This window comes from Amphiprion ocellaris, chromosome 5 (genome assembly GCF_022539595.1).
Source record: "Amphiprion ocellaris isolate individual 3 ecotype Okinawa chromosome 5, ASM2253959v1, whole genome shotgun sequence".
NCBI lineage: Eukaryota > Metazoa > Chordata > Actinopteri > Pomacentridae > Amphiprion > Amphiprion ocellaris.
In genome coordinates, this window is record NC_072770.1 from 26152631 (window position 1) to 26167206 (window position 14576).

Here is a 14576-nt window from a genome sequence, read left to right on the forward strand (position 1 = left end):
GCTACATGCTATACTATGAGATTTTTTGGACGACATGCTATACTATGAGATTTTTTGGACGACATGCTATACTATGACTTTTTAAGAGCGACATGCTATATTATGACGTTTTTTGGACGACATGCTATACTATGATGTTTCTTGGACGACATGCTATACTATGACGTTTTTTGGGCGACATGCTATACTATGACGTTTTTAGAGCTACATGCTATACTATGAGATTTTTTGGACGACATGCTATACTATGACTTTTTAAGAGCGACATACTATACTATGACGGATTTGGTACAGCTGAGTTCTGTCTTTATCTTGGCTGTAGTGAGTTTTTAGAGGTTTTTGGTCAGACACATTCTGTATTCTTGTTTGTGAACCAATGTTGGTTGTCCAGAAGGTAAGAGTTCCTGTCCTGATTCTCTGTTCTCAGAGGTTCTCTGGTAGGCTGCAGGAGACTTTAGCATTTGGGTTGTGCTAGTTTGGTTTTTGTACGGTTTCATTTGGACGACTATCTTGAGGCCCCTCCATGTGGTTTAGTGAGGTTTTCTGCAACAGTTCTACAAAGCAACCTGCAGCAGAAGAGGCTTTGAGAGTTTTAGGAAGTTCTGGAGAGCAGACTTTAGAGCAGCAGAAACATTTGTCAGCAGTTTGAGCAGGAGAAGGTGATCTTCAGAGTAGAAATGAGACGGAAACCTTCTTGACCCGTGTGGTGAGGTCCTGTACCAAGAGTTTGAGCAGGTTGTGAAGAGTCTGTAGTTCTTTGGTCTGAAAGCACAAGAAGAGTCGACTCATTAAAGGAGAAAACAGGAGATATTGTTGGTTTTTCTGTCGCTCTGCAGTTTCCAGTTTCCTTAGACTGAATATCAAGTTAATCACTCTCACATTCACACCTACGGGCAATTTAGAATGATCAATTAACCTCAGCATATTTTTGGACTGTGGGAGGAAGCCGGAGTACCCGGAGAAAACCCACGCATGCACAGGGAGAACATGGAAACTCCATGCAGAAAGATCCCGGGAAAGCCGGGATGCGAACCAGGGATCTCCTCGCTGCAAGGCGAAAGTGCTAACCACTACGCCACTGTGCAGCCCACCATATGAAATCTTTTTAAAAAATATGTTTTTGAGTTTTAATCATAGTTTTAGCATAGTTTTTTCTCTTTGCTTGTTTAGTTTTGTCATCTGTGTGAAAGGTGCTAAACAAATAAAGTTGAATTGATAAACTGAATAATTGACTAACTCATGATTGTGACAACAGAAGTATTTTCATTGTGATTTAAGGGTTTGTTTCATTTTTAAGGTTGGGGTTAAAGTCTTGACAAAAAAAAAGATTAAAGAAATAAACTATATAAAAAAGTAATTAAATCAAAGAAAAAAGCATTTAATACAATAAAACTTTTAAAAAGAAAATTAAACATTAAATACAATTGAATTATATTAAACAGACAAAATATTTAATTAGATGATTAAGCAGAAGATACAAAACATGTAATTATGAAATTAAACAAAATTTTTCAAACAAAAATATTAAACATTAAAGATGAAATATAGATAATTAAACATTTAAAAAATACAATTAAACAAGAAGAACATTAAACCTTTAAAAAATACAAAACATTTAATTAGTTTATTAAACTTTTAAAAAGACAAAACATTTAATTAAAAAATTAAATGTTTAATTAGAAAATTAAATCTTAAAGACAGTAAAATTTTAAATAGGAATTAAACAGAAAATACAATGAAGCATTTAAAAAGAAAATTAAACATTAAAAGGTGGTAAAACATTTAACAAGGAAAACTTTAAAGATTTAATCAAAAAATTAAACATTGGGAAAGAAAAGGGAATTTTTCAAACAAACCGATAAAACATTTGAAAAAAAAAAAACAACAATTAAACATTCAAAAGACAAAACATTTTGAAATCAAATCAGACATTAGAAAAGAATAAAAGGTGAGAAAAAGAGCAAAACTAAACATTTAAGAAGAATCAAACTAAAGACGAAACATTTGAAGAGACACCAGTTAGACTTTAGAAGATCAAATTAAACAGAAGAGACAATAAAACCATCAAAAAGAGCAAAAACAGATAAAGGTCTGAAAGCGTTTTCTAGTCTGAAATGAAAACATCAAGTTGTTTCTTCAAACGTTTCCTCTTTCTATGTTCTTGGTCTGATTGTGGACAGATTTACTAAGAACTCATTTCAGGAAACTGCTTTCCAGATAAAGTCTACTAGTAGTTGAAGGCATTTATCAAACTAATGTTACCTTCTGATCTCCACAAACTTTACTGTTCAGTGAAGAGAATCAAAGTTTGTTGAGGATTTCTAAAAAACCCACAGGTGAAGGTCTGAGAAGAACTCAGATGGATGGTCAAAATGTGAAATCAAGACTCATGGTCACAAGTTTTAAGGCTTCTGTTAACCAGAAAGTTCAAACTAACAGAGAACTACAGAGAAACTTTTCAAACTTCAGCCCTCAGACTGTCTAAAGGTTCAAACTAACAGAGAACTACTCAAGAACTTTTAGAATTTCAGTCCTTGAACTGTGGAAAGGTTCAAACTAAAAGAGAACTACTCAGGAACTTAGAAGATTTCAGTGAAATGAAAGTATTTAAAATCTTGGAGTTAAACTTAGAAGAACACAAACTCTAACAGAAAACTTTGTTGATACGTTTTTGTTTTGCTTACAGATGTTAAGTTAAAGGAGTTTTATTCGTGATCTATAACCAATCAAATCACTCCAGAAGACAGAGCGACCACAGGTAGATAAAGGTTCAGAGCCAAAGTAGCACCATTTTTAAATGTATTTATTACCGTAAATCAGTAAAAAATAAAATACTGATAACCAGTAAATCAGTCAGCCCACAATTACTACAATTCTACAATGTATGTCTCTTTCCTTTGACTTGTTATTTGTACAATATATGATGTATATGATGGTGTTTTTTCATACCAAAGGCTATACTATGATGTTTTCTAAGAGACATACTCTGTTTGTTCTGGTCCTGGGCCGCTGCACTCCTCCTCTGTTGTTTTCTGGAATGTACTCAGCTGCATGCCTTCATCCACCAGGCCTCCGTTGACTCGTCCTGCCTGCCGTCTCTGGAGCTGAAGCTGGATTGGAACAGACCAAAGTACAGTCCAATCACGATGCCAGCTGCCTCTCAAAAGGCTCCTTCATCTGGCAGGTGGTGGCACTTCTTCTGAGGGGAAGCTGAGCTGGCCCGGCAGAACTTTGGAGATGTGTTCCAGTGGTTGGTGGATGTGTAGGGAGATAGAGAGGGACCTTCGAATTGTTCAGAAAGGAAAACAAGGAACCCATTGGTAGTTTTAGTTTAGGGTCCTACTGTGGTGTGTTTTTGGGTTTTAAGAGGTGAGCAGGAAGAGTTTTTTTTTTTCCTATTGATTATCTTTTACTTTGTTCCTGGTTGGAATGCCCATCAATGTCAACAGGAAGTTCACTTTTAGTTCTGTTTATTTTTATTTTACTAGCACCCATTTGCTTTTAACCCCCTCACATGTTGTATTGTTGTAAACTTCCTCTTTCAAATAAATACTCGTCTAACCCTCTGGAAACCAGCGTTTGGACTGTTTTTGTGTTACTCCTCACCTACTTCAGACAGCCAGGACAAAACAACGTTTTGTGGACCAAAGGCTATACGATGACGTTTTTTGGACGACATGCTATACTATGACGTTTTTAGAGCGACATGCTATACTATGATGTTTTTAGAGCGACATGCTATACTATGATGTTTTTAGAGCGACATGCTGTACTATGATGTTTTCAGAGCGACATGCTAAACTATGACATTTTTTGGACGACATGCTATACGATGACGTTTTTTGGAGGACAAGCTAAACTATGATGTTTTTTGGATGATGTGCTATACTATGACGTTTTTTGGGCGACATGCTGTACTATAACGTTTTAAGAGCGACATGCTATACTATGACGTTTTTTGTGCAACATGCTATACTATGATGTTTTAAGAGCAACATGCTATACTATGACATTTTTTGGACGACATACTAAACTATGATGTTTGTTGGACCAAAGGCTATACTATGATGTTTTTTGGATGACATGCTATACTTTGACGTTTTTTGAGTGACATGCTATACTATGACGTTTTTTGGACGACATACTAAACTATGACGTTTTTTGGACGACGTGCTATGCTATGCTGTTTTTTGGACGACATGCTATACTATGATGTTTCTTGGACGACATGCTATACTATGACGTTTTTTGGGCGACATGCTATAGTATGACGTTTTTAGAGCTACATGCTATACTATGAGATTTTTTGGACGACATGCTATACTATGACTTTTTAAGAGCGACATGCTATACTATGACGTTTTTTGGACAACATGCTATACTATGACGTTTTTTGGACGACATGCTATACTATGACATTTTTAGAGCGACATGCTATACTATGACGTTTTCAGAGCGACATGCTAAACTATGACATTTTTTGGACGACATGCTATACGATGACGTTTTTTGGAGGACAAGCTAAACTATGATGTTTTTTGGATGATGTGCTATGCTATGATTTTTTTGGACGTCATGCTATACTATGACGTTTTTTGGGCGACATGCTGTACTATGATGTTTTAAGAGCAACATGCTATACTATGACGTTTTTTGTGCGACATGCTATACTATGATGTTTTAAGAGCAACATGCTATACTATGACATTTTTTGGACAACATACTAAACTATGATGTTTGTTGGACCAAAGGCTATACTATGATGTTTTTTGGATGACATGCTATACTTTGACGTTTTTTGAGTGACATGCTATACTATGACGTTTTTTGGACGACATACTAAACTATGACGTTTTTTGGACGACGTACTATGCTATGCTGTTTTTTGGACGACATGCTATACTATGATGTTTCTTGGACGACATGCTATACTATGACGTTTTTTGGGCGACATGCTATACTATGACTTTTTTAGAGCTACATGCTATACTATGAGATTTTTTGGACGACATGCTATACTATGACTTTTTAAGAGCGACATACTATACTATGACTTTTTTGGACGACATGCTATACTATGATGTTTTTTGGACGACATGCTATACTATGACATTTTTAGAGCGACATGCTATACTATGACGTTTGTTGGGCAACACGCTATACTATAGGCTTTTTTAATTGACACATTACTGTGACTTTTTTGTTTTCGTTTTTTTGTTGTTTTTTAGCAACATATAAGAATTTGAACAGTTTTAAAAATTACTATACTTTTACTTGTGCAATGAAATATTACTCTATGGCATTTTTTAGATGACATATTATACTCTTATGTTTTCTTGAATAACATACTATTTTGACAATATACTGCACTATGACATTTTTTGAACCACATATCATACATGACAATTTTAGGCAACATCCTATCATTTTGCGCTTTTTGAACCACATAATCTATGTTTTTTTTTTTTTTTGCCGACATGCTATACTATGAACTACAGGCCATACTATGTTATTCTTGAAAAGTACACCATAGTTTGACATTTTCTGAACTACATCCTATACTATGGCGTTATACACAGAGTGCTTTGGTTACATGTTGATTTATAATCTAGATTTTTTTCTGTTTAGTTTTTTGACGGGATTACCACAGACCTGACCGTGAACACCGTTGACACCCACCTGAGGGAGACGCTGCCTAAGATCTCAAGGCTGCTTGGTCGTGGTCTTTCTGGTCCTGCTCCAGAACGCCTTCATCAACTACGTCTTCTTTTGAAGAGGCCCTCAGATGCTGCAATCTCTGACCTTAAGGAGGAACTGCTACTTTCACTCTGTAATGAGACGGCGGTTATTTTAAAGACCCCACTCCTGGCGGCTTTGAGTGAAAATTTAACACCCATCAAAACAGAACTACAGACAGGTAAATCTGAGCTGTCAGTCAGTATTTCAAACATCAAGTCCAACCCCGGTGCCCTAAAGCACGCTGTGGGTGAAACAGAAACTTCACTCTCCACATCACCGATGACATCGTCACACTCCAAAGCAGAGCACCTGTCTGCTGAACTTTTAAAAGTGGACTATAAATGTGAAGAATGTGAGCAGCAGCAGATTGTGAGCAACGGAACAGATGTGATCAGAAAGAAGTCATTTTCTTTTTTCTTTTCTTTCTGGTTGACTTGATGCTGTCAGATGCAGATGTTGGAGCTGATTCTGATCTTTCAGGATAAAAAGCTGCTTTTCCTTCACAGGCTTTTCAGGAAATTATTCTCTCAGGTTTTCTCTGCTATTTATTTTTTTATTATCTGTGATTATTTCATTATTGTAAAATAAAGTTTGAGGCATAAAGACTCATTTAGCGATTTTATTCCTGAAATCTTTGATGTAGCAGAACTAAACTTCCATTTTCCTTCTTGTACTTCTGATACTAGAACTAAACATATCTTCAACACGGATCATCTGGTTTTAATGAATCAGCAGCAACATCACAACAACAAATGAGACCATTTTCAACAAATTAATGAAACTGACGTCATTTATAACTATCAGAGTCTGTTTTAGTGTCAAATTAAAGCTGATAACAGACAACTAGAACATTAACGTTTGTGTTTTAATCACATTTAAGTTTCCTGAACATTACATTAATGTCAACCAGCCACAGTTTTATGAACTTAATGAACCACATTACAGGAACACAACACACTTCAGCTGCTGACAGGAAACAACACAAACATCATTAGCTTGATGCTACATTTAGCTGCTAATCAGGACTGGTCAGCTAGCTTGGTTAGCATAGCTAATTCACATTAAAGCTAATATTCACTGGATGCTAACTCTCTTCTCTGGTCAACACACACAAATAAACTCCACCAACTCCTGGTGTTCACTGCTCACATTATATCTGACTCTGAAGTTGAACATAAAGTTCATTAAAACCGACACCGATCAGTAAATTATCATTTATTACCAACCAGCTGTCGGAGTCCTTCAGTGTCTGTTGGTCCAATAAGCCGAAGGACTGAATTACTGAACTGAAAACTGATTAAAACAAGCCAACGGACAGTAAAACTGTCTGTGGAAAATGTGTTGCTGCTCTACCGATAAATACCAACAAACTAAAACTAACTTGGTGGAAGTGTTGCTTTTAGTGATTTTTAATAAATAGCAACTATGAGACTTGTTTTTCTGGAAGTAAAAGGAAACGTTACTCATCCGTAGTTTCGCTAGCTTAACTTCACTTTAGCTGCACTTTCACCATGTTCTGATAGATCTTTTTTTTAAATATTAAAATAGCTGCACTTCCTTTGTATATTTGGTCGTTTCTTATGTTGCTGCTGTTTCATTGCAATTATATTTTAATAATATCACTTTAAATACAGATAATTGAAAAAAATGGCTCTGAAATACTCAATGAACTGATACGTCATCTAGTGTTAAACTGAATAAGAATTCTTAATAATATAAAATGCAACTGACTGTATTAATTAAATTGAGATATTTCAAATTGAAAGAAACACAACATTGAAAGATTTCAGTCAATTAAACCTTAAATTCATTTACCTAAGAATACCATCCTTTAATGTCTAACCTTAAAATGACCTACATTTCTAAAAAATATAGGTGCAAAGTAAAAGTTTCACACTAAAGATGAATCACTGATGAATATTTAATTGCATTAACTAAATTATTATGAGGAAACAGATATCCCTTTCTAATATTTATATCAAATATGTTTATGTCTATAAAATGTACTGGACATCAATAAAAATATCTGCATAGTGAGCTATATGAAGTCCATCTGCATTTATACATCATATTGATGTTTAAATCATGGGAACTGCAGCCCACGTTCAGTCAAGTTAGCGGAATTACGGATAAACAACGTTTCCAGGTATCTCTTTCAAAGTAAAAGTCATGATTTGTTTTACGGAAAAATTACGTGATTTCAAAAATGTGATTTTGAAAATGTAAATCAAACTGTAGTACGCATTAGCTAGCTGCTCCACTTGCTCTGAATATTTTTGTTCTCGTCTTTGTCAAGCCCAAACGAAAAATTAATCCATATTCTGGCTACATTACCGACAACAGCATCCCTGGAGTGACCGGAAAGGTTAGCCGACCTAGCGGAAGTGCTAATGAGGTCTGCTCTGGCACGGATTATTACCGTCACACATGTAGCTTTGAAAATAAATCTTCTACAAGACACAGAGCTGTAGCTCCGTTTCAGTGTGAGTTCTAATGTTTCTCTGTGTGACTGTGTCTGACTTCCTCTAATAAAATCCTCCTGTTCACTGGGAGCTGCAGCTACCAGAGATATGAATATCTATGTATGGGTCAGACTGACTGAGAGCCGGAGATCAGTGATTGGTCGGACTGACTGAGAGCCGGAGATCAGTGATTGGTCGGACTGACTGAGAGTCGAGGACTCTCTGTCCCGCCCACATTTACGGCTTTTGCTGTTTACCAACGCTGCTGCTAACAACATTAGCCTCCAAAAGTGAAGATAAACTCCACAGGTAAGTCATCTTTGTAACTAGTTGTACTCTTCTCCACATCTGGACATCACATATAAAGCAGTGAAGTTACTGTAAGTTAACATCAGATTGTAACCTCTGATATAAACATGTTCTAACATCGTGTTTTAAAGTTGTTCTGTAAATTTGAGATTACGTTTCCTCATTTAGTGTTAACGCTGATGCTAAATCAGGTTAGTCATTGTCATAAACAAGTTAACTGTAAGCTGTAGCTAAGTTTCCTGCAGATCACAGCTGACCAATCATAACGGATCAATAACTGTTGTTTTAATTATCAGCAGATATAAATAAATCTACGTTAATGTTCCTCCACAGAACTCTGTTACTGATGAATGTTAATCTCTCAGTTCAGTTCTGAGTTAATATCTCTGTTCTTTGCTTCAGTTTTTTTCTCTACAAGAGTGTATGATGAGATAACTGTGGAGCTCATGTTAATGCTAATGATACATTAGAATAAAATAGAATAAACTTTATTGTCCATCTCAGGCAGTAAAATGTTCTTTGGCCTCAACCAGGAAAACAAAAATTTCCATAAGATTAAAAAATAGGACAAAATACAGCACTCTATTGTGTTCCATTCATATCATCATGGACTTCAGGAGGAACAGAACTGACCCGCCCCCCCTCTACATCAATGGTGAGTGTGTCCACACATTCAGGTTCCTGGGAGTCTAGATCTCCGATGACCTCTCCTTGACAGACAACATTCACGGCTGTCATAAAGAAGGCTCAGCAGCGGCTACACTTTCTGAGAGTCCTCAGGAAGAACAACCTGGACAGGAAGCTGCTGCTGGCCTTCTACAGCTCATCCATAGAGAGCCTGCTGACGTACTGTGTTTCCACCTGGTACGGGAGCTGCACTGAGGCAGACAGAGCGAGGCTTCAGAGGACAGTCAAAGCAGCACAGAGGATTGTTGGCTGTCCTCTCCCCTCCCTTATGGACATCTACTCCACCCGGTGCCTCAGCAGAGCTCAGAACATCATCAAGGACAGTTCATATCCCAGTTCTCAGCTTTTTGATCTGTTGCCCTCTGGAAGGCGTTACAGATGCATTAAAACGAGGACAAACAGACTTAAAAACAGTTTCTTTCCGAGAGCCATCACTACCCTGAACTCTCATGTCTCACACAAAGCCAACAATATAGTGTATCTGTGCAATATACACCACTGTCTCATTCACTGTTATTTATATTCACTCCGTTATTTATCTCCGTTATTTATACTGTATATATGTAAATAGATTGTTTTTGCACTATCTTTAAGATTTCCTTGCACTGAAAAGGAGAAGCTCTGCAATCTTGTTATACATTGTATAATGGCAATAAAGAATATTCTATTCTATTCTATATCCTGATGTGTTCACTCTAATATTTAATGTTCCAGCAGTTAGAATGAAAGAACCGTGTGGATCGTTTCCTCACTGTTAGTGTCTTTTCCTTCCAGCCTTGGTCTGGATCATTGGGGACATCTAGTCTGATGGACTGAGAGCTACAGAGAACATGAACATCCAGCTGTGGTTGTCTGAAAAGTCTTCTCTCCTTCATCACTGTGAGGAAGAGCAGCACTGATGTCTTCATCATCCTTCCAGCAAGAACAATAATGCTGCAGATTCAGCTCCTCTCTTCATAATTGTGCTGTCCTCACAACACGTAACTGTTCTGCTAGACAGCCAGCGAACCGTCAAAAGATGCTCCACACACAAGGCTTTCTTTTCTTGGGTTTATGAAGGCATCTTTTGAACTTGTGGGAACTGTAACATACATATGCAATCAACATCTCTGTGCGTGGTATGCTAATACAACAGCTAACTGATACACGTCGCTAGCACCGCTAGCTGACAATGAAAACACGACAGAATTTACAAAACTTTCTGAAGTAACAATTCATAACTTCGTGGCCTCTATACGAGTACTTTGTAAACTTGATACTTACAAAGACGACAATTTCTCTAGGCTCAAACGTTTAGCCACTGCAGCGTATACATGTAGTCTTTGAAACTTTCTGCCGTACCGTTAGTCTGTCTGACGTCAAAACGTCAAAGATTGTTTATATACAAGATGAACACTCGTTCTAAAAAATAATCAAGACGATCTTTTATGAAGAAGCGTTTCACCCTGATAACTTTTTAACTATTGTCCTTCAATAGTTTTTAAACTGAAATCAACTTATTTAATTACACACTATGAACTTATTTGTATCCTTTTAACTGTTATGAAATTATTAATGCCTTCAAAGGCTTGACAATAATACAACTTGTCTTGTGACTGTTCAGTTTTTACATTTCATTGTCAGCCACACATTATTTATTTCATCCATCTATTTCATGTGTTTACACATCTTTACAGTTCACATTAGTTAAACAATGTGGTTTTTAAATGTGTAATAAAGATAATAATGAAGCTCTTGACCTGAATGTGTTGATGTTTTAATGCTGCATATCTGCTATAAATAACATGGACTTTTTAGATTGTATTTCTGCTCCAACAGCAGAGATGAAGTTAAAGGTGATAAATAGAATCTGTGAATACTAAGAACAGAGAATAATAAACTGCTGAGAGTTGGTCTGTCCTTCTGTAAGTGAAAGCTAAACAGGAAGTGGTTCACTGAGGATGTCGTCCATTCATCCTTCTTCACATCCAGATGAGGTTTTCCTTCTGCTGGCTTCACTCAGAAGATCCTCACAGTGAACATGAGGCACCTGAGATGAAAACAGACGTCACAGTATCAGCGTCAACAGCAGAGGTTCATTTTAAAGTATCCCTGGAAAGATTTCCTATTTCATATAGTTTTCCAAGCACTGAAAGACAGAAAGGCCTGCAGTCACTTTAGCTTTAGGGAGAGGATTTTATTATTCAGCTTATCTGTGCTGTAATTTAAATGTAATAACTGTAGTGTTCATCATTACTTTGGACATATTCTGGGAGGTTATATTTCCAATCTACACTGCAGGAATAAGTACTACAACATGTGAATCAGTCATTTTTTGTATTTTAAAACGAAAATCAAATAACCACTCTTTTTTTGTTTTTCAATACCCGTTTCAGAACGAAAAATCCAATTGCCAAAATATACACGGACCCTCTGGATCAGTCACCCAAATTATTTTTCAATAAAATTCATAAAAACAAGTATTTTTCACAGCTCACTTTTACTTATAATTGTATCTGTTCATCATCATAAATAGGACTAACTGCTCTATCCTGCACTCACAGTGATATTAGAAAGGGACATGGACTAAACAGCTCTAAAAAATGTCATTATCTCATATTTAAATTATTTTTACTGTGGAACAACTTGAAAATTGTGCTTTTATTAGGTTAAAATGTACAGACTGCTGGGCTGGGCTGAGCCTCCAGTGTGTCCAGATCCTAACAGCGCCTCTGATAGAAATAATGTGCTTTTTTTTTTTTTTTTTTTTTTTTTTTTTAATCTGATTATTTGTGGTTAGAGAAAAAAAACGCTAACTGTTATGTTTTTTCTGCTCGTACATTAACTACATGAATAACAGATGAAACAGATATAATGCATTAGGTAGTGTGGTTTTATCTCCTCAGCTCGGCGGCTGGTTTCCTGTTTGTTCGCGGAACTCAGTGTCGCTGCTTCCTCGTTTAGCCGCCGCTCCTCCTCTAGAGAAATGGTGAGACAAATTACAGATATGTGCTGATAAAACCGCACAAGTGAAAGGTTTTATATAAGAGACGCTGTCGTTAGTATGCTGTTGGCGCTTTAACAGTAAAGCTGCGTTCATTAACGGTGGCTCGGTTCTGGTTTTTACTGGTTTTATCTGAAGTAGCTCAGCAGGCTGTTAGCTAGCAGGCTAACGTTAGCTGGTCGGTTTATCAGCTAACAGAGATAAAATAATCACACTTCTTCACAGTTCATACAGTCGCTGACCTGTTCGGACTTTTTACGTGTGTGTCTTTACTCTTCAGTATTTTTTGTGGCTAAGTAACGTAGGATATCAATACAGTGATATAAAAGGTGAGCTAGCAGCTGCTGTTACCAGCTGACCTGATACTGATGTTGGTAGTCCAGATGTGGAGTGTTGGTGTAGAGCTGGTTGATCGCTCATATTAAGAAAATCTCACAAAAAGTAACACATTTTTCAATCAATGTATTTTATCAGGAGTCAATTTAGAAGAAAATACAGATGATTCTAAAGCTGCTGAGTATCAGAGCTAATTTTTACCCAAGCTGATGATTGCTTGACCCCCTAATATGTTTGACTTACTGCAGATATTATTTGTCATTGGTGGCCATATAATAAAGCAGCATATATTCATTTAGCAGCTAGTGCCACGATTGGTTTTATTTGTCTGACTCCTGCTCTTGGGTATAGATGCAGACATTGTTCATTAGAAGGGATTCTCATCATCCTTTCCTTGTTTTCCACCCTCAGACAGCAACATTGCGCCCATATCTCAATGCTGTGCGTGCCACACTGCAGGCCGCCCTCTGCCTGGAGAATTTCTCTTCACAAGTGGTGGAGAGACACAACAAGCCAGAGGTGGAAGTCAGGTAAGTCGAGCGCCACAGCTGTGAGTGTGATGCCTGTGGAATGACTGTGTCAGAACGTCAGTTGTGTGTTTCTGCTCACTTCCAGGAGTAGTAAAGAGTTGCTCCTCCAGCCTGTAATCATCAGCCGAAACGACAAAGAGAAGGTTCTGATCGAGGGCTCCATCAACTCCGTCAGAGTCAGCATCGCTGTCAAGCAGGTCGGTCTAGTTTCTGTCTGAATGTTAGTCGTCATGCGTGGACCCTGACTCAGCAACTTGTAAATAGTAGAATTGTGTCTGTTCTCTGAGTTGTTCTTTTGAAATATATTATTGCTGTAGGCAGATGAGATCGAGAAGATTCTGTGCCATAAATTCATGCGTTTCATGATGATGAGAGCAGAGAACTTCTTCATCCTGAGGAGGAAACCAGTGGAGGTGAGTGGCCATTGAAAAGTCACTCTAAGAATGTTCCCACACTCATCAACACATTAGAAATAGGTGCCAGATTTAAAATGCCCTGAATGCGCTGGAATGACGTTCTGGTTAATAGAGAGCTGACTACAACAAACTACAAGGAAGGTGTATAGAAATGTTTGCTGTCAGTTTCAGGCTTTAGATATTTAGCTTAAACACATACATGTGATGAGAGGATTTTAACACTTCTCTTTATCCATCTTTGTTTCACAGGGATATGACATCAGTTTCCTCATCACCAACTTCCACACAGAGCAGATGTACAAGCATAAACTGGTGGATTTTGTTATTCATTTTATGGAGGAAATTGACAAGGAGATCAGTGAAATGAAGCTGTCTGTGAATGCCAGAGCTCGTATTGTCGCTGAGGAGTTCCTCAAAAATGTGAGTTTGTCTGTTTTTCTATTAACAAAATGACATTGTCAGTCATTACTAAAATAGTTTTTATTTAATTGTAATGTATTCATTATAGCTTAGACATTGTGTTTTGTTTTACTTTTGCAGTTCTGAGAGGGAAAATCCAGGAAAACATTCCTTTTGCAATCTTGGCCGTCACTGTGCAGCGTTCACATCACAGAGCAGAGAGGAGACAAAACATGACCAGCCAAGGGAGGTGGAGAAACATGAGATGTACAGTAAAGATGTACAGGCCAGTGGGGTTTCACCCTTTAACTTTAAAACGCCCCTGTGCTCAAAATATTGATGTTTGTACATAATGAATATTAACACCAGACATTAATTTCTGCCTTTAGAACATGAAGTCAGGGCAGGTCCTTAAAAAGATGTGTTATCAATATTAATGAGCACAGGATAATATGGATTTTTCAGATAATTTAAATGTTTTTTTTTTTTTTTTAAATCTATATATATTATATATTATATGCACATGGATTTCATTTTGCTATGTTTTGTTACAACATACCTTAAACCACAGAAGCAATCAAATTAGTTCATGTTTCTTGTTTTAGTACACAGAGGACCCTATTGTAGATGAAAAATAAATATACTTGCTGGCAGTGAAGTTAAATAAAAAAACAATGTACTTTGTATTTTAGTGGTTTTTCTACTTGTTAAGTCG

The 14576-nt window shown here is 36.9% G+C and overlaps 1 protein-coding gene and 2 long non-coding RNA genes across 4 annotated transcripts in view; 2 read left to right on the plus strand and 1 right to left on the minus strand.

Moving 5' to 3' along the window:
- LOC129348949 (uncharacterized) overlaps positions 1 to 14576 on the plus strand; it is a 145101-nt gene that overhangs the window by 18848 nt on the left and 111677 nt on the right. The window lies entirely within an intron of this gene.
- LOC129348948 (uncharacterized) lies at positions 288 to 11179 on the minus strand. Of its 2 annotated transcripts, XR_008601723.1 has the most exons (4): positions 10461 to 11179; positions 5680 to 5828; positions 2986 to 3282; positions 288 to 762 (listed from the first exon to the last, which is right to left on the minus strand). It is a non-coding gene; the product is annotated as an uncharacterized LOC129348948 (long non-coding RNA). The 2 variants fall into 2 exon arrangements; XR_008601722.1 differs by lacking the exon at positions 288 to 762 and having other exon boundaries at positions 1693 to 3282; positions 10461 to 10568.
- arpc4 (actin related protein 2/3 complex, subunit 4) lies at positions 12017 to 14547 on the plus strand. The gene is made up of 6 exons (XM_023297064.3): positions 12017 to 12165; positions 12928 to 13046; positions 13132 to 13243; positions 13364 to 13459; positions 13712 to 13882; positions 14003 to 14547. Exons 1-6 carry the CDS (start codon positions 12163 to 12165, stop codon positions 14006 to 14008), a joined length of 507 nt encoding a protein of 168 aa, XP_023152832.1. The 5' UTR covers positions 12017 to 12162; the 3' UTR covers positions 14009 to 14547.

Excerpts from the sequence above, each read along its gene's own strand:
- arpc4 (XM_023297064.3), top strand. Across the intron at positions 13,047-13,131 it reads AAGCCAGAGGTGGAAGTCAG|GAGTAGTAAAGAGTTGCTCC; the intron begins GTAAGTCGAGCG and ends GCTCACTTCCAG. Across the intron at positions 13,460-13,711 it reads TGAGGAGGAAACCAGTGGAG|GGATATGACATCAGTTTCCT; the intron begins GTGAGTGGCCAT and ends TTTGTTTCACAG.